The 20,322-nt window shown below is 36.7% G+C and overlaps 1 protein-coding gene across 3 annotated transcripts in view; it reads left to right on the forward strand.

Annotated features, from left to right (window-relative positions):
• LOC127423717 (dedicator of cytokinesis protein 5-like) overlaps positions 1-20,322 on the forward strand; it is an 82,422-nt gene that overhangs the window by 45,598 nt on the left and 16,502 nt on the right. For 2 of the 3 annotated variants that reach the window (XM_051668236.1, XM_051668237.1), the window contains 15 exons: positions 298-396; positions 1,207-1,377; positions 2,502-2,602; positions 2,690-2,748; positions 3,189-3,343; positions 3,910-3,995; positions 4,872-5,028; positions 10,584-10,624; positions 10,716-10,806; positions 12,227-12,346; positions 13,095-13,184; positions 15,027-15,131; positions 17,611-17,752; positions 18,354-18,435; positions 18,946-19,030. In XM_051668236.1, coding sequence (XP_051524196.1) covers positions 298-396; positions 1,207-1,377; positions 2,502-2,602; positions 2,690-2,748; positions 3,189-3,343; positions 3,910-3,995; positions 4,872-5,028; positions 10,584-10,624; positions 10,716-10,806; positions 12,227-12,346; positions 13,095-13,184; positions 15,027-15,131; positions 17,611-17,752; positions 18,354-18,435; positions 18,946-19,030 — 1,584 coding nt within the window. Of the gene's footprint in view, positions 1-297; positions 397-1,206; positions 1,378-2,501; positions 2,603-2,689; positions 2,749-3,188; positions 3,344-3,909; positions 3,996-4,871; positions 5,029-10,583; positions 10,625-10,715; positions 10,807-12,226; positions 12,347-13,094; positions 13,185-15,026; positions 15,132-17,610; positions 17,753-18,353; positions 18,436-18,945; positions 19,031-20,322 lie in introns of those variants that run through there. The other variant, XM_051668238.1, reaches the window with a different exon arrangement.

A 20,322-nucleotide genomic window follows, 5' to 3' on the forward strand; every position in this document is an offset into this window, starting at 1 on the left:
ATATATATATATAATCACATAGCAGTAATCAGAATTATATTTTTGTTCATATTACAATATAAAAAATTATATTTGCAATTTTGATGGATGACCCCCCTCCCCCCCAAAAAAAAGGCTTTTATAATATGACAGGATTAGTGAGATTCACCCTAAAACACATAACAACATAATTCTGGACCACTGAGCTAGTTGTTTGTTTCTTTGTCCATGCCTGTGGCAGTATTTTATTTTTTTTCTCTCCAGCGTGGGCAACACAAGTAAAATTATTGATTATTCTTTCTCTTCCTCTAAACACAGAGCCACTACTTAGCGTGCATGACTGCTATCCTGAAACAAATGGAAGACGCACATTATGCGCAATACATTAGCACCTTCAAAACCAGACAGGACATTATTGTGAGTCTCCTACCCTTTCCGTTGGGGCCATTCATCATCACAGATGCAGAAAGAGCCTTCCGTGCTTGAAGATTTAAGATTTAAGTAATAAATAATCCACCTTTTATATAGCTGACTGATGGCACACGTCTGTCTCTGTTCTTTGTCGCCTGTTGAAGTGAGTCAGTGTTTAATAGTGGAACGAGATAAGCGTGTTCAAAGCACTGGTTCAAATTAGCATCTGTTTTCTTGCTCCGTGTTATCTGTGTGTAGCAATATGTTATTTGCCGGTTCTGTATCTAATCATAGAATTACTCGGCACACACGTACACAGACTTAAAAGGGATAGTTCACCCAAAAATTTCTGTCATCATTTACTCACCCCATGTCGTTCCAAATATGTATGATATTCGTTGCTCTGCGAAACACAAAAGGTGAATTTTTGAAGAATATCCTGGCCATGTTTTTTCATATAATAAAAGTGATTGGGGACTGGTGATTTCAAGCCTTACAAAGGGCACAAAAGATACCACTTGTGTGCTAAATTCCATGTTTTCTGAAGTCATATAATAGCTTTTTGTAGTGCAGAAGTATAGACATCTTGTGCGATACTTTTATGGTGATTTTTTTCTTTTTTTTTTTTTTTTTTGTCATTTTGGAGCTTGAAAGACCCCATCCACTTCCACTTTCATTATATGGAAACTATGGCAAGGGTGTTTTTCAAAAATTCACCTATTTTTGTTCCATGCCAGAGTCATATTGGTTTGAAAAAACATGAGGGTGAGTTATATTTTTGAGAACAATTTTTTTTCAAACTTGTCTCTTCACCAGGACTTTCTAATGGAGACTTTCATCATGTTCAAGAACCTAATGGGGAACGTGTTTCCTCCTGACTGGATGATCATGAATCTTCTCCAAATGAAGGTCTTTCTGCGGGCAATAGAACAGTACTCTGATGTTCTCAATAAGTACTTTCTAGACGACGCTCACTTTCACTTACAGGTCAGTTTGATGAGTCCTTGTAAAGGAAGATTCAAGTACACAATCACATGCATGAACCCACAACGAAGAAGAACATTTGCCATTACGGAAATGTTAAAGTGAATCCAGAGCGCTTTAAATTCACTATCAGAATTTTATATTTTTTAACAAGTGCACAGTAATCACGATTATCTTAAATTATAGTGGTTAGATCAACTAATGGCTATTATGTAATAATTGTAACAGGCGTTCTCTTGCCTTAAAATATATTAATGGTGAAGTGTGTAATTTCTGCGTCACTAGCGTCACCCCAATGGAATTGCAAAAATATAGCTTTTATAAATACTGAAAAGTTACTATTGCAAAACGAAATGTATGATTTTTCATGCAAAAAAAACAAACAAAAAAAACATTATAAGTGGACCTCATAGAGAAAAAAACCCCATAAAAGATGTGTTATATGACCCCTTTAATGTTACAGTAGGATGAACATTAGGGCACTTTTAGTGTATGAACAACTCCACTATTGATGTTGTTTGCTCTTATGTAAGATACTTTTATGATACACATCTGTGATGCTTTTTGAGACATTGATTTTGTACTCACTGGAATCTTCCAGCACACTAGCTGTTTAGTAGTTTGCAACAGGTTATAGATATTTTCCAAATGGCTAAATTTTCTGTTGCTTGGTTACCATTCATCCAATGCCCTTGCATCCAGAGAGAATATTTCACCCATTAGACCTTAGTCAATTAAAAAAAGCAATCACATTACAGTATATCAATACAAACTAAATGCCTAAATAATCAAAGTGTGGCTTTGCCTTTCTCAGCTGTGGTCTGTGGCCAAAACAAAAAGAAAATTTCAAAGCTAGGTCCATTATTTTAGGCAGAAAATCCAAGTTGTCTTCTTGCACTGTTTTGCGAAAGTAGAATCAGGAAATTTCTGGCCCTTGAAAATAGTAAATTATATTTATTTAAAAAAAAATCCTAACCCTAAGTATTAAACTTCAGCACATAATGTGTTCTGCACCACAGATGTCTTAGGAATCACTGAATTTTATTTATAATTTTATGTTGTTTTCAAGTCTATTTTCCAATCAAGAAAATATTTAGATGTTTTCTTAATGTTTTTTCCCCCATTAGCTTTGGAACAACTACTTTCACTTGATTGTTGCTTTCCTTACCCACAAGTCATTGCAGCTGGAGTCATTCTCTCTTGAGAAACGAAACAAGATTCTCAACAAGTGAGTGAGAAACCTATAGGCCTAATGTCACAATATTTGAGGTTGAAATGTTTTAATTGAATTCTGTTTCAAAATATATATAAACAGGTACGGGGACATGCGGAAAACCATCGGCTTTAAGCTGGGAGAAATGTGGTACAATCTTGGTAAAAGCTTTTTCCTGTACCTTTTAGAGTACCTATGGAAGTGGACGAGAGTAGAAAAGTAATTGTACATAATGTACTAAGGAGAGGCATAAAATTAGTTTTATACAGAACAACATAACTACAGTCCTGTTTTTTGCTGAGGTGAAGTGCTTGAGGAAAGTGTAACCTGTTGATGTGCATGCCCCCCCCCCCCAGAACTGATGTAACTTTGCTAAAAAAAAAAGAGTTAATAATGTTGACAAATTATACAGATGTACAAGTTTGAACAATATGAACAAGTTTGAACAGCACACTATATAGTAAATGTGAACTCATTTAAGCAAAGTAAAGTCAATCCCATGGGTGGGTTCAATGAGCATCAACAGGTAAGCTTTTCAATTTATGTTCTAATCCTCAAATAAGAGTTTTTAAACATCACTGGATGTTTGTATGACTTCCAGCTCAGCATAAGTTGAAGTTTATCCCTGCGATGGTGGGACCGATCCTGGAGGCGACGTTAGTCCCTGAGCCCGACCTGAGAAAAGCCACCATCCCTATTTTCTTTGACATGATGCAGTGTGAACACAATTTTAGTGCCAACCACACCTTTCAGATGGTGAGGGTTTTATTTTTGCCAGTGTCACTATGATTGTAGTTTCACTAACCACATAAAAAAATGCTGGTTTTAGATTTTGCACTTACCTGCTTTTTCATAAACTTTTTATTTTTAATTGTACTGTTGGAAATAAAATGTATGCTAATATAAAAAAAACATAAATATTGATACAAGTTTAAAAGTATCTAAAGTATCATGAAGAATATAAAGTATGCAGTGTTGTGAGAAAATCAGTAGCATTGTAAACTGATATATGATTGTACTGGTGCAGCCCTAGTGTGTGTGCTGCTATGTATTTAGTATCGTTAATCTTTGATAATCATCGACTGGTGTTGTATGTTGAACCTAGCTAATGTTGATCCATTTTGTTGATCACCATTGTGCCCTTAATCAGGGCAGTTGATTGAACAGGTTTATCTTGGATGAATTATCCCTGTAATATGTGCACTGTTAGTTCTTTGGATAAAACACAGAGCTTAAAAGCAAATCAAATGCAATACTTCTGGAATGAAATGGAGACCCCTAGATGATGCTACAGAAAGTTTAAGTATTTATACTCTTTTCAGTTTGAGAATGAGCTAATCACAAAACTGGACCAGGAGGTCGAAGGAGGCCGCGGTGATGAACAATACAAGATTCTTCTGGAGAAAACGTAAGATCTTGTTCTGCCTCTCTATCTTGTATGAAACAACATATTAACTCCCAGTACATTTGATTCCAAATGAACTTTTCACTATGGTCAAAATAGGTGAATAAAAATACTTGGAAGTCCTCGTGGTGGCGTAGTGACTCGCCTCAATCCAGATGGCGGAGGACATCAATCCGCGGATCTTATCACATGGCTTGTCTCCGCGGTAACGCGTTCAACATAGCGTGTGTGGAGGCTTCACGCTATTCTCCGAGGCAGCCACACACAACTCACCGCGCACCACACTGAGAGCGAGAACCACATTATAGCGACCACGAGGATTATTTTTATTTATTTTTTTTTTTTACAATAATTGCCACAATAATTGTTTATCTCCAAAATGATAACTGGACGCCACTCACATAAAACGTAGTGAGGTCATGTGACAACAATGTCGCCTAGTTCCGTTTGAAATGGACACTTCCATTGTAGACAGCTTCATTGATTATAATGGGATCTATTTCCTTTTGACGAGATGTGACACGTCAGGGTGTTAGTATTTTGAAAGAATTGTAGGCCGTTTATACTGTGCAGTATTAAGTAAATAGTAAGCTAGTATTTCATTATGAACATTTATTGCTACTGTATTAAAAGTGTATAGCTATTAAGAATGCTGCCTTAATCATCTGTCATTTGTAAAAGATACAACTCATACTTAATTTACTAATTATACTACTTATGGAATGATTTATGAACCATTGAAATATGTCAATATATGGAAATGTATCAGTCAATCATTGCACAGGCTTGTTTGGGTGTATTCCTGTATTTTTATGTTATATTCTGTGTGTGTGTGTTTTTGGCTGTGTGCTTATTTTCATCTGTGTGTTTTGTGTTCAGGCTGTTGGAGCACTGTCGGAGGCACAGGTACCTGTCACATTCTGGCGAGGAGTTGGCTCTGCTCTTGAGCAGTCTGCTGGAGAACTTGCTGGCCTACCGCACCATCAACCACGATGAAAGCCCTGAACTTCGCATGAGCTGCACTGTCAATGTCCTGGTGAGAATTAGAACTCAAACTCACTGTTAAGAAAATACTTCATATCATGTACTCACCCTGCTGGAAAGACCAGCATAGAGTCCAAGCTTGTTTGGTGTTGCTAATGGACCAGCATAACAATGAGGTTTACCAGTAGAACTTAGTTGGGGAAGCTGGATGACCAGCATGGTACAGCATTTCCTTTGAAGCTTTCCTTTTGAAGTCTTACTAGTTAAGCTAGTTAAGACCCAAAACACAACATATACTGGTCTTATACATCCATAATGCTACAAATAATGGTCTTATATGTCCAAAACACAACATGGGCCCTTTTTTTAAATATTCATAACTGGTTGATTTTGAAAAATGTAATTCATTTATTGAAACATGAAAAAATTAAACCAAAAATATTCCTTAATATAAATTACACTTTAAATGAAACAAAAATATATTCAAAATAAGTGCTTAAAAAAATCATAGCAAATCCAAACATTTTACTTTCTTTAACTTCAACCGGCCCCTTTTGCAGTGACTTAAAATCACTCTACTACAACAGGTGGAAAAATACCAAGAAAAATCATAAATACAATTGTAAATGTAAACATAATGTATTCATAATAATACAAATTTAAAAATAAAACATTACTGTAACAGTTAAAGGATGGGCAACCGGCTGAACAGTCAACGTAAAGTTTAATGTAAAACTCAACTTAAAACATGCGTGGCCGTACGCGTCTCTCTCGAACTGGTGTCTCCGGCTCCCTTTTATCTCGCTCTCCTGCTGATCAGCTGATTCAGCGCCGACCGTGCACCCTCACGGGAAAAACTTGCTCGCCGGTCCCTGGACATGCTGTCGCCTGGTCCTCAACTGCTCCTCGTCCTCTGGCAGACGACAGCTCGCTCCTCCCTCGGCAGACGGCAGCGAGCCTTCGACCCCTGGCAGACGGAACTGCTCCTCCCCTTCTCGGCAGACGGCAGTGGTTCCTCCGGCTCTCGGCAGCCGGCAGTGACCCCTCTGTCCCCAGGCAGACGACCGCAGCTGCTCTTCTGGTGGACGGCAGCAGCGAGGACTCCGTGACAGTCTCCGGGATTCAGCACCACTGTAACAGTTAAAGGATGGACAAAGAGGCGGCAGGAACTGGCTGAACAGTCAACGTAAAGTTTAATGTAAAACTCAACTTAAAACAACATAAAACAAACACACACACACACACACACATACAGCACGGCCGCGTGTGTCTCTCTCTCGAAGTGGCATCTGCGGCTCCCCTTTATCTTGCTCTCCTGCTGTTTCAGCGCCGTGCTCCTTGGCACGCTGACCTATAAATAGTTTAACAAATCTCATAAAAATTTGTTTCATAAAACGGCTACAACTGTGATTGTCCAGGACATAATATGATGTATCACTGTATTTTCAGAGTTTGGACATAAACTTTGACTAATGGACATTTTGGCTTAACTTGGACATTAACTATTGCCACCTGCTGGTAGAATCTCCAAATTGAAAATGTAGGTACTAAATTTAGACTTTGCACTGAAAACAGACATGGTTCTAAAATGTTTTAGCACAATGACCTATTTCTCAGGAAAATAGCAAATTTTTGCTTCACTTCATTACCATGCAGTACACCCACAGATAGCGCAAACACTCCCACTCACCGCCACTTGCTCTTTGTGCTGGCATGAAAATTGCACTTTGCATGCTCACGAAAATAGACCCCCATGTCTTATACGTCACTGTAAACTGGTCTTATACCACAGATCTGTTGAATGCTTGATTCTGATTGGTTGACAGACGTTCTAAGGTAAACAATTATTTTTCAAGTAAATGCACGGCTATGAAGTAGTTCCAGGTCTTCAACGCATAACAGTTCCAGTTCACTTCGGCAAATTATTTCAGTTATTTCAAAGAGCCCTACAGGCTACCACAACAAAATAACCAATTAAAACAAATACATTGGTTAAGTACATCGGATAGAATGACAATGTCTATAATGTACTAAATGTATTTAAATTTCGATTGAAAAGAATCCTTGGGCTCCATCTCTCTCTCTCTCTTTCGCTCTCGTCACACACACACACACACACACACACACACGCATACCGTACATGCTACCACAGCAAAATAACCATATAAACCAATATATTGGTTGAAGTAAATCAGTTAAGAACGTCAAACAATGTCTATAATATCCTACATTTCTTTCAATTTCTGTTGAAAAGCGCCCTTATGCTACTCATAGCACCTGCACTTACACACGCTCACACACACACATACGTGCACACAAACACACACACCCTTGTTACTCCAATGCTGAAAAGCAACGCATCCTCCGTTGCTAGTTCTAAAGTGACGTTTTCGAACTAACAACAAAGGCTCGGACTGTATCAAAAACAAGATGCTGAATCCATGGCAGAAGAAAGTAGTTCCACTCACAAGAGTGTTTTAGGGACGAAAACCAGAAAATGTCTTGAGATAAAACCCTGACTGATGTCTTAAGGTGTGGTAACTGTGGTATAAGCGGAATAATTGACTCCGGCCCGGTGAATTATTAAAAAATTATTATGTCAATTATTCCTTAATTATACTTCCAAAACACAAAATTAACTGTACTGGTTTTTTACATCCAAAACCATTAAAAACAAAACAAAATACTGGTCTTGTACATCCAAAATGCAACATACTGTATACTGGTCTCATGCATCCAAAACACAACATATACTACTAGTCTTATATGTCCAAAACACCATGTCTTATACATTAAAAATACATGTTCTGGTCTTATACATCCAAAATACAACATGTAACTGATCTCATACTTCAAAAAGACAACATATACTGGTCTTATACATCCAAAACACAAAATAAACTTGTCCTGTATTGAACATTCAAAATGCAACAAATATTGGTCTTATACGTCCAAAATACAACATGTCTTATACATTAAAAACACAAGATATACTGGTCTTATACATAGAAAAAAAGAAATAAACTTGTCTTATACATCCTATATGCAATATGTCTTATACATTAAAAACACAACATATACTGGTCTTATACATCCAGAACACAACATATGCTTGTCTTATACATCCAAAACACAACATATACTGGTCTTCTACATCCAAAACATATTATGTTTTTACATTAAATGCACAACATATACTGGTCTTATACTTCCAAAATGCAACATTGGTCTTATTCATTAAAAACACAACATATACTGGTCTGCTACATCCAAAACATATTATGTTTTTACATTAAATACACAACATATACTGGTCTTATACACCCAAAACACAACATGTCTTATACATTAAAGGAGACCTATTATTGCCCTTTTTTGAAGTTTCAGCTCAAAATACCCCACGGATCATTTATTATACCATGTTGTAAATGCCTCTTTTTAGGTGGAATTAAAAACACTGTTTTCATGTGTGTCTCTTTAAATACAAATGAGCTGCTGCTCCCCGCCCCCTATTATTATACAGACAGTAAGCGTAAAAATAACGACATATCTCTGGTCTCCGTGAATACAGTCAGAGACAATGGTAACTGACAGTAAGCGTTTTGGGGTTAAAAATTAAAAATAACGACATAGCTCTGTTCTCCATGAATACAATCAGAGACAATGGTAACATTAGCTGCATTAGCTGTGGAATCAGCTAACAAGCACATTCGGAAAGGCGATTTGACATTAACAAAATATAAAGTGCGATACTAAAACTGGAACCCGAACAGTTGGTACTGATCCATTCTTGAGAATCAAATATTTGGAAAATCCTGCTTTATATTTGTGGCAGCGGGGGCATGGTTGAGCACCCGGCCGGAGAGAGAGAAAGCAGTAAGGGCGCTTACACCGGAGCTAAATTATGTCTAACACCTGTCTCTAATTCCAGTGAGCTGGGGAGAGCGGCATATAGACAGCCACGCCACTGCCAGAAGCAGAGAGAGAATGACACTTCAGTCCAGTGTTGGCATGTGTCCTGAATGTTAAAAAGCTGCATGTCTTTTAAGAAGTTTATGGAGAGTTTTTGTTATTGGTGACGCTATCTGAGTGAACCCAGGAAAACACTAGAGAGAGTGTACAGGCTGTGCAGAGGACATAGTGTTGACAGTGTCTGAGCTTCCCGACTCGTCCTTTCCCGTGCAACCTTCACAATATTGATCCTCATTTACAAAGTAGTCCAGTGTAAAATGATTTAAACAAACATACACAAATTTTTGTATGTTTTGGGGCACATTTGCTTCAAAAACAAAAGTTGTCCACTGTGTGTTCAGTGGCTCTGATGCTGGGAGTTTATTAAGACTCTTATGTTCACTTTTACAGCCAACAACAGAACACTTATGACGCTTACTTAGCTGAGACATTATTCTTCCCACCGTAGCTGCTCCAGCACGGAAAAAAATGGCGGACTGTGTGTAGAACACTCGGGGGAGGATCTATGATAATAAGGTGGAGTCCGTCACCAGTCGTGGGCGAGGCCTGCTCTAAATTGACGTCACTTTAGAGCAGAAACGAAAACCGATCATTTTGAGACACTGTTTTTGATTAATAGAAATATAAGAAAGAGGAGTGGGTGGACTTTTAACATTGTAGGGTGGTTGTGTACACACACTGCCGACTCACATTTATGTTCAAACACCATGTAAAAGTGAATTTTGCATAATAGGTCCCCTTTAAAAACACAACATGTACTGGTCTTATACATCCAAAACACAACATGTCTTACACATTAAAAACATAACATATACTGGTCTTATACACCCAAAACACAACGTCTCATACATTTAAAACACAACATGTACTGGTCTTATCCAAAATGCATCATGTCTCATACATTAAAAACACAACATGTGGGGGGCCTGGGTAGCTCAGCTAGTACTACCACCCCTGGAGTCGCGAGCTCCAATCCAGGGCATGCTGAGTGACACCAGCCAGGTCTCCTAAGCAACCAAATTGACCCGGTTGCTAGGGAGGGTAGAGTCACATGGGGTAACCTCCTCGTGGTTGCCATAATGTGGTTCTCGCTCTCGGTGGGGCGCGTGGTGAGTTGTGCGTGGATGCCACGGAGAATAGCGTGAAGCCTCCACACGCGCTATGTCTCCATGGTAACACGCTCAACAAGCCACGTGATTAGATGCACAGATTGACCGTCTCAGACGCGGAGGCAACTGAGATTCATCCTCCGCCACCCAGATTGAGGGGAGTCACTACGCCACCACAAGAACTTGGAGCGCACTGGAAATTGGGCATTCCAAATTGGGGAGAAAGTAAAAAAAACAACATGTACTGGTATTTTACATCCAAAATGCAACATTGTTCTTATTCATTAAAAACACAACATATACTGTTATTATGCATCCAAAACAACATGTCTTACACGTTAAAAACACAACATATACTGGTGTTATACATCCAAAACACAAAATATGCTTGTCTTATACATTAAAAGACAACATATACAGGTCTTTTCAGCTGTACATCCTAAACTTTAGAAAGAAATTGATAATATAGGATGTTTAAAATCTTTAATAATATCAAAACTTTGTATCTTCTCTTCCATATCCACAGAACTTTTACAAAGAAAAGAAAAGGGAGGATATTTATATCCGGTAAGTGTGCCAGATGATTGAAGGTTAATGACTAGTAGCACACAAACCCACATATGAATCGCTGTCCATATGTTTTGTGGTCTGTCATTAGGTATTTGTACAAGCTGCGTGACCTACATCTGGACTGTGAGAACTACACAGAAGCTGCCTACACCCTGCTGTTGCACGCAGAACTGTTGGAGGTATGGGCTTAAAATTATTAGCCTGAGCTGTACATTTCATTAAACAAGGGCCACTTTTGCCAGAGATTCAATTAAATTTAGGCAGAGATTAAATTGTTGTAATATTGTGTAATATACATCAGTGTTAGTGCTGATTTGGTTTTATAAATTCTTATTCCCTTTGTAAAGTGGTGGAATGATAGGGTTTTTTAATTGCTGATATCAATATCTACGGAGCAGGGTGGCTGATATTATACCAGCATATATCATATAATTTAATGATAACAAATGATACAGATCATATACATTTACTCAAACACTAAACATCATTTTTTTTTTTTTTTTTGTGGGTCAGTGGCGTGATGCTCATTTGTCTGGATCTGTTGGGTTCACACAAAAGAATAAGTTGACTGCACCTCTGCTATGTTAAACATGTTTTCAATTTCTGAGTTTAAAGTCATTTTTATTTTATTTTTCTAAGGGTTAAGTGGTGTAACAGTCTGGAGATGGTAACAAGAAAAATTAAAGTCTTATTAATAGCTGAAATATTAAAAAATGGTTGGCATAAGTAGTTTGGATTTTTTTTATTGTTATTTCATAAAACAAAAATAACAACAACAATTTTGCTGTAAAATATTATAATTATCCAAAAAACTTTTGTCCACTATATCAAAGTTACCAACCAACAAGTCCAACCAACATGCAGGTAGCCAATCTGTTGTCATGTAACCAAAAAAAAAAAAAAAGGTTGAGAACCACTGAAATAGAGTAACAGTAAGAAAACTTCTTAATATTTGTGACTGAAAATCCTGATATTAGTAAAAATATTTTTACCTTAAAATATTTTTGAAAACTTTTTTGAAATTCATGATTAAGTTGTATTCATGGAGCAAGAAAAGTATTTAAAACTTTTTTACTTGATGCTTTCACCACTTGACATTTTTCAAGTTATTAAATCAAAAATGTACAAAGCCAATATGGAAACAAATATTACATTTCTATGAACTTGCCAACTATTTTTTTTTTTTTGTTTTTTTTTTTTTATATTTCTCTTACATGTTGTTGTTGTTAATAGATTTTGAAAAAGACAGAAGGTGGTACCACCTATTCTGTTTTTCGGTCAAGTGTAAAAGTGTTTTTCCTGATGCCAACAAACTCAAAGTATATCATATATTTAAAAAAACATATATCATCCCGTCTGTCACTAATTGCCCACTGTTTGCTTTACAAAATTAGTAAAAGTCAGTTGTTATCTCCAAATTTCGCTGCAATGTTACAAAAAAAAAAATATACTGTACCTTGCTCATTCTATTTGCTTTTTAAAATCTGTATTGCACAACTGTAGTGTTAATGCTTTTGAAGTTTGCAGCTAAAAGTTGTGCCATAGTTTGGTGACTAGCAGTGTCATGCTAATGCATTAGGGTGATTTTTCTCTCTCTAGTGGTCAGACAAGCCATGTGCGCCCCACCTGATCCCACGGGACGGAGCTCAGGGCTGGACTCAACAGGAGCTGAGGGAAAGACTTTTTCATGACATCATGTGCCATTTGGACAAGGGCAAAGTATGTATTTAGTATAGAAATGAATCAGCTTGAGTTTAATGGCTCTTATATGCCATTCACACACTGATGTTTTGGAGACTACACCTGTAAAGAGCAGAAAAGATCCATAGAATGCATTTCAAATTGCTTTCATTCCAGTATTTCACCATTTTAAGGTACAGTGTGTAATGTTACCAGTGTTAAAATACTTTTTCTTATCACAGCTTAATGTACAGATTAATGTCAACTTTTGAATGGGCAAACACCACTCATTTTCTTCAGAAAATAAAAAAATCAAGCTATTTTAGCCATTCCATGTGATGGCACTAGAGGCTTAAAAATTGCATCCTTTAACTTCACCTTTAAAATTGCAGTTTTCAATAGAGTTGCACCGATGTATCGCAGATAACATTGGTATCTGTTGATTAAAGCAATTATCTGCGGACAGCGGTTATTTGTTTAAAAGCTTCGTCATTCAGAATTCAGTTCCAAAAAAAAAAGAAAAATGTACCAATTGAATTCATAAATAATTATCTGTGATTTAAAACAAGGTAGCATAAAAAAGCAGAAACAACAAACTATTGGTATCGGCATATGTTCGAAGTAATCAGATATTGGTATCGGCACATACATTTTGCATCTATGCTTCTCTAGTTTTCAGAATGCAAACAAAAAACGACAAATATAGCAGCTGTGCTACAGTACCATTAACATTCTTTCTCATTTATTACCTAGACCTTGAGGCCGTTTGTTTTTTGTGTTTTCACAGATGTGGGAGAAGGCCATCGAGATGGCCAAACAGCTTGTTAAACTTCACGAAAACCAAATGTTTGATTTCTTAGAGCTCAGTCAGCTACTGGTAAGATGGAGATGACCAAATTCCCTCCTGTTTCTTTGTTAATATGATCTGAAGGTAACGCATTGACAAGCCACAGAGCAACCTCCCATGAGCTACTGCCAATACAAGAGACGCTCTGCAATGTGCCAACATTTTAGTGACACAAACATCAGTCTCGTCTTGATTCACACGCTGCATATTTATGCATGTTTTGGGCTGGTAATCCATAACCCTGTCTAGTGTCTACTGGGTAGCGGCCATCACTCTGTACAGGAAATAAACATGGCAATTTACAGGCTAGAGGAGGAAGGAAATAGTGGTGAGATAACAGCTACTATAACAGTTACATGCTCTCCTCTCAGTTCTGCCTTCGGCTCTGTGAAGTTCGCACTCTAGCAGCTGACTTCAGTTACACAGGAGAACTTTACTGTTTGTGCCACTGAATTTGGAGGACATCAGGGGCCATCTATTCCATGTCCTGCAGTGTATCAAATGTGGCATTTGTTAGTTATTTCCTTTATTGCCTTAATTGATTGGAAGTATTGTACAATTACAGATGGTACAGTATCAAATAGCATTGCTTGAGTGTTTCTTACAATAATAGTTCACACCAAAATTAAAATGCTCATATACTCACCTACATAATAATAATCTTCTGTGGTACACAAAATGAGATGTTTTAACCCCTTCGCACGTACGATCAAACAGGTGCGATCTGCATTCATGCTGCTGTTTACCAGCAGAGAGGGACTGAAGTGGTTGTCATAATGAATCAGCTGCTCATACTGTAAAGTTTTTCAGCATCACAATATCTTAATTTTTTATGTTACAAACATTCAAATAATCACAAAATAAAAGCATACTGTTGCGTGCGAGTTGACTGTTTTGATGCAGCGATGCGGGGATGATTTCTGACGTCAAACAAAGACTATATAAGCTAGTTAGTCCACTTAAGCCTTCTCCCATTCTGTCCTTCACACATTCTCACCAATTTCGGGGGCTGGGAAAGTGGAAGGGCTAGTTTTTTTAACCTTCCATTTTTCTGTGCTATGACGAACTGAGAATCCCACGCTGCATAGCAATGTAAACAATAAGGTGGCGCTCATTCACAGCAATCACGTTCGCATCTTATCATTATAAATCATTATAAACACCTAAAGTTACATTACATGTTTGATAATATATCATCTGTTCTCCAGTGCATCTGCTGTGAAGTGTACGTGATTTTTTTATTTTTTATTTATTTATTTATTTATTTTAAGTACAGCGCGTATTAAAGAACTCACACTGGGGAATCAGTCAGTACAGGAGAAACTCACATGCGAAAGGGTTAAAGAACGTTCAAGCTGCTTTTTGATTGAACTTATTGCACTATATTCTAAGTCTTTAGAAGCTGTACTATAGCTTTGAACTGAAATTTTAATCATTACTCACTGTAAACCCTCCGCCGTAGGTCTCAAATAATTGTCTATTTGCATTTGCATATTTTAAATCCTGAAACGTCAAGTTTGAATATGGAGATTCGGGAATGAGATTTTGACAGTTATGGCATAGTGGAAGATTGTCAGCAAATAAAAATGTACATTTCGTTCATTACTGAAACAAAGCTGTGACATGGCTTGAGAAAGGTTGTATTGAATACTTTTATGGTACTTTTTTGTCCTTTTTGGAGCTTGACAACCCCAGTCACCATTCACTTTCATTGAATACCTTTGGTGTACCACAGAAGAAAGTCATACAGGTTTGCAACATCATGAGGGTTAGTAAATGATGATAAAATTTTCATTTCTGGTTGAACTATTCCTTTAATGCTTTACTGCTAAATGCTTTAAATGTAAATGTGATGTCTGATTTTGTACACAGAAACAGCAGGCACAGTATTATGAGAACATCATGCATGCTATGAGACCTCAGCCTGAATATTTCGCAGTGGGATATTATGGTCAGGGTTTCCCTTCCTTCCTCAGGGTGAGTAAATTGGGCCACTGTTGGCTTTAATGGAATCAGATACAATCTTCAAATGGCAAGTTTGAGAATTATCCCTCCATTTGTGCACTAATATCTTATTTTCTGTTGTTTATGTGGTGTTAAAATGCAAACTATGGATTAAACGGTGACACAAACATGCAGGCAGGGCCAGTTTGCTGTTTGGCGTTTCAACAACAACGCTTAAGGAGAACAGATATTCTGATTACGGATCTCCCCAAAGAGCTCTCTGAGTAAAAGGGGGCTTTAATAAGAAAATAATACTTTTGTTTTCGTAGTCAGAGGTTTGGCGCCACATTCTTAGAGATAAGTACCTCCTAGAAATGTAAAGAATTTAAAGGCCCTCTTTAGTTATTATTGATTTTGTGTGCCAGATTTTTAGCCATGAAAACTGCTTGAATAAGGAAAGAAATGTTATTAGATATGACGTACACTACTGTGCACAAGTCTTGGGCACATTATATTTTTCACAAAAACATATGTCTTAAAATAGTTATTTTATATATTCTCCTTTCATTGTATCAGTAGGAAATGCCAATTTTAGGTTGCACCATACCGTTTGCAAATAAGCTTGAATAGAAAAAGAACAAGAAGCCCTACAATTGATGGTATGGCATCCACAGAGCCCGGATCTCAACATTACTGAGTCAGTCTGGGATTACATGAAGAGACAGATGCAATTGAGACGGGAGTAGCGCCAGTGCATAGATCTATATGCTTTTAGCGTGACGCAGCGCTCGCGTCTGGTGTGGATGGTGTAAATAGATAGAACAACTGTGGCAAGTTCTCCAACAAGCTTGTAACATCCTATCAAGAAAAACTGTGTCCAAGTGTACTTCAGAGAATTGGTGCTGTTTTGAAGGCCTAACCAAACAAACTTTTATCAAATATTCAAACATTTAGGAACAATTTATAATCATTTTCTTAATTTAAACATGTATCAGTTGTGTAAAAGACTACGTACAAAATACTGGAGAACTGAAATAATAGCCATATAATGAATATACTGAAATATTAGCTTCTCTTTTAAAGTTAGTCTACTGTTTTCTGGATTCTTCTTGATTTAGAGACTATTAATTTTCTGTGTTTAGCCCTTTTCTGATATTACATTGCGTGTAGCGTATTGTTTTCGGAAACAGTGTTTTCATAATGGAAGTTACGCAACGCAAGTTACGCATATTATGACTAGTGCGGAATTTAGTTCAAGTTCACCTGTTCATTTGCTTCACTGTCTGTGCAGATGTACTGTAAGTTGTAATATTACATAAAAGTTTGTGGATATAGTGATTAATCTCATTTATTAATAGGATGCGTTTGAATGAGGTAATTTGGTAAAGCTGTTCATTTTGCCGGTATTCAGCACGTTAAACTCACCGCAGCTCAAGCGGGGAAATCCACAACATATTGGATTATTGGATTAGATGAAACATACCTAATATCTTCTATAAACAGATGTTTCTTTAGAATGATGTTTCTTCTGTTTATATCTTGCACTGTCTTGCAGTATTATTTTTACTTGTCATTTTCGTCAACAGTATGCTTTAATAAATCGTTTAATTATCATCATGATGCGTCTTTTTTGTCTCTTATACGTTATAGTTGATGAAATCAAAAAAATGCTTTTGTCAATAAAAGTTTATCAGTTATTTCGTTGACACTGGAAACGAATTACCTAAAGAGTGCAACAGTAGGTTTCTGAATTAAAATTCCCATTTATATTCTCCATAGATAACATAGATAACATAAACCTTAAAAGAAATACCTACCTGACCATATCTCTGAGGGTAAGCCAATATATAAACTTCTGTAGATGCCGTAAGTCATTTTGATTTCTACGTAGTTTTCAAAATCTCTGTTTAATTGCCAAATTCCTGGCAAAGAACTACACTATCCATAATCCTGAAGCAAGATCAACCAATCAAGCAAGTCACTTTACCATGGAAAGTCGCTGTAAAAGAGCTCAGCAGCAACCACTCTCTCCAATGAAGCACTGCGAATGACATTGGTCAATCTACCTAGACTCTCAAACAACTTGTGTATTTGAAGATATCTGAAATTTTTGCAATAAATTTAAAGTATATTGTTTTATAGTCGTAATCAATGATTATAGGTCATTAGTTTTTTTGGCCATCGTTTTTGATTTGATAACGTTGTTCGCAATGCTTTCTTATAAAAGACACCAAGTATAGTTATAGCTTACAAAATAAAAGCTTGTAATGTTGTGGTTGATCTCGGGAGCTGGTTGGTTTGGTTCAAGGCTGACTAAACTTTTTAAATCTCCATGAAGAAAATGAATGAGTAAAATACTTCCGGAACCAAAGCTGATTTATTGACTGTAGTTTGGTGTTGTTATAAGGTTTTATTTTGCATATTATATAATCACTGTTACTATGCTTTTTATTTAATGTAACACTAAAAATAACCCTCCTCCAACTGAAGTAACATCATCTGTCTAAAACAGAACAAAATGTTCATTTACCGTGGTAAAGAGTACGAGTGGCTGGAGGACTTTAGCCTAAAGCTGATGTCACAGTTTCCCAATGCAGTGAAGATGACCAGCACATCGCCCCCTGGTGACAACATCTGTGACACACCCGGACAGCGTATCCTTGACTCTTAACTTTTTTCAACAGGCTGCTGTTGTTTAAAGGCTGTAAGCGGACAACTTGCTATTTATGTTTACATATTAGATTTCAGTTTTTGCTATAATAAGTAGAATCTGTGACTTTAAACCCTGGACCTCCATGAATTGTCGAACAAGCAATCAGTTTTCGTCCTGTGTACAAAATGTTCTGACGTAGTGCTCTCTTATTATTTGCCTTCAAATATTTTTCATTCCATTTTGGTCAGAATATTTAATGTAGTACTTTGTACATTTGTTGTACATTAAGTTGAAATGTATATAATAGGTAATAAAATGAAGGGATGGATCTACAGTGTACAACAAACTACACAGATCTCTCGCTTTTTGCTAGTTTTAATGGAATGTTAAGCTCAATCAACAGCCTTTGTGGCATAATGATGACCTTAATTACCACTAAAAATATTTCTGATTGCCCCTCGTTCATTTAAAAAAAAAAAAAAACAGACACTTACAATGGATGTAAGTGGAGCCAGAACATTTTTAAGTGTGGCTGAAGTGTTACATTTTTTCACGGGGGCCAGAATGTGTTCGGTATTCTAGCCTTAATTGATTCTCCACAGATATTCAGTGTTTCACAGTGAAGCCAGTGCTCAACTTACCTCTGCAGTTCAAGGACAAGGGGCTTCCTGAACAAATCCTCAAGTATGAGTCAACACAGCTGTAATGATTCAAATGTTAAAAAAATAATAATGCACACGTAGATCTTATTACAGTGCTTACAAGGCAGCATTCTGGTACATCCAACATTGTGGTGACCCCAAAAATGATATTTCTGTCATTTACTCACCCTCATATTGTTCCAAGTCTGTAACACAAAAGGAGATGGTAGGCAGAATGTCTCAGTCACCATTCACTTTAATGGCATCCTTTTTTCCATCGAATGAAAGTGAATGGTGACTGAGGCTGTCAGTTCCTAACATCCTACCTAACATTTCCCGAAAGAATGTCTTTGATTCTTGTGCACAGCCGACAAAAACAAGACACATGTTAAGTGTTATGACAATGGCAAAGCGGTTCAGATATGGCATTCCATTTATGAAGGACAAAAACCCAGACTTACCTATAACTTCAACCCAGTCCTTTAGTTGTCTTGCAAGCACTGGTATTCCCTTTAGAAAATAAAAATGTAGTTTAATTGCTGTCTTTGTTCAGTTACTACCGGACGAATGAGGTCGACAAGTTCCAGTATTCAAGACCATTCAGGAAAGGAGAAAAAGATCCTGACAATGAGTTTGCTGTGAGTTTTGATTTATTGTATGTTTTGATTTATTTATAATATATGGTGTGGGAAAAGCTGATTAATCCACTGATGCTTTTCTTGGTTGAATGGATGTGAATTGTGTCACATTATTGACATCATTTATACATATTTTAGCTTCTCTCAGCTGAAGCTATCAAGAAGATATCATGTTCTGTATGATAAGAAAACAACATTTAACATCGTACCCCATGAGTTAGCTGCTGATGGATTTCATTATGATCATTTGTGTCCTCAAGAAATTTCAGCAAAGGAAAAAAAATGCTAAACATTATCCAAAATACAGTTTCATAGCCAGTATATTTTCCCAGTTCACCTTCTATTGACAGGTAAATAAAACCGACAGAGCTGGGAAAAGCACAAATTATTTTGTAAAGAAATTAAGATTAGCAGGATTATGATATAGAGGCATCCGAACTTCTGAATTATTGCTGTGTGTTTTAAACTAATTTGTAACACTACAATAAGGTTCTATTTGTTAACAGTAGTTAACTACATTTGTTAAATTGAACTAACAATGAACAATACTTTTACAACACTTATTAATCTTGGTGATTTATTTATTTCTAAACATTCTAATACTTTTTAACATTGAAGGAATGTTCCGGATTCAATACATGTTAAGCTCATTTGACAGCATTTGTGGAATAATGTTGATTACCACAAAAAAAAAAAAAAAAAAAATTCGACTCGTTCCTCCTTTTCTTAAAAAAAAATAAAATAAAAAAAAAAAAAAAAAGCTAAAATCTGGGTTACACTGAGGCACTTACAATGAAAGTGAATGGGAACAATTTTTGAACGTTAAAATACTCACTGTTTTAAAAGTATAGCCACAAGATATAAAGGATATGCATGTAAACATGATTTTAGTGTGATACAATCACTTACAAACTTCTTACTTAGTATTTGGTAGCATTGCCTTTAAATTGTATAACTTGGGTCAAATGTTTTAGTTAGCATTCCACAAGCTTCTCACAATAATTTGCTGGAATTTTGGCCCATTCCTCCTGACAGAACTGGTGTAACTGAGACAGGTTTGTAGGCCTCCTTGCTCGCACATGCTTTTTCAGTTCTGCCCTCAAATTTTCTATCGGATTGAGGTCAAGGCTTTGTAATGGCCACTCCAATACCCTGACTTTGTTGTCCTTAAGCAATTTTGCCACAACTTTGGAGGTATGCATGGGGTCATTGTCCATTTGGAAGACCCATTTGCGACCGAGCTTTAACTTCCTGGCTGATGATGTCTTGAGATGTTGCTTCAATATATCCAC

Source organism: Myxocyprinus asiaticus, chromosome 33 (assembly GCF_019703515.2).
Source record: "Myxocyprinus asiaticus isolate MX2 ecotype Aquarium Trade chromosome 33, UBuf_Myxa_2, whole genome shotgun sequence".
Taxonomy (NCBI): Eukaryota; Metazoa; Chordata; class Actinopteri; order Cypriniformes; family Catostomidae; genus Myxocyprinus; species Myxocyprinus asiaticus.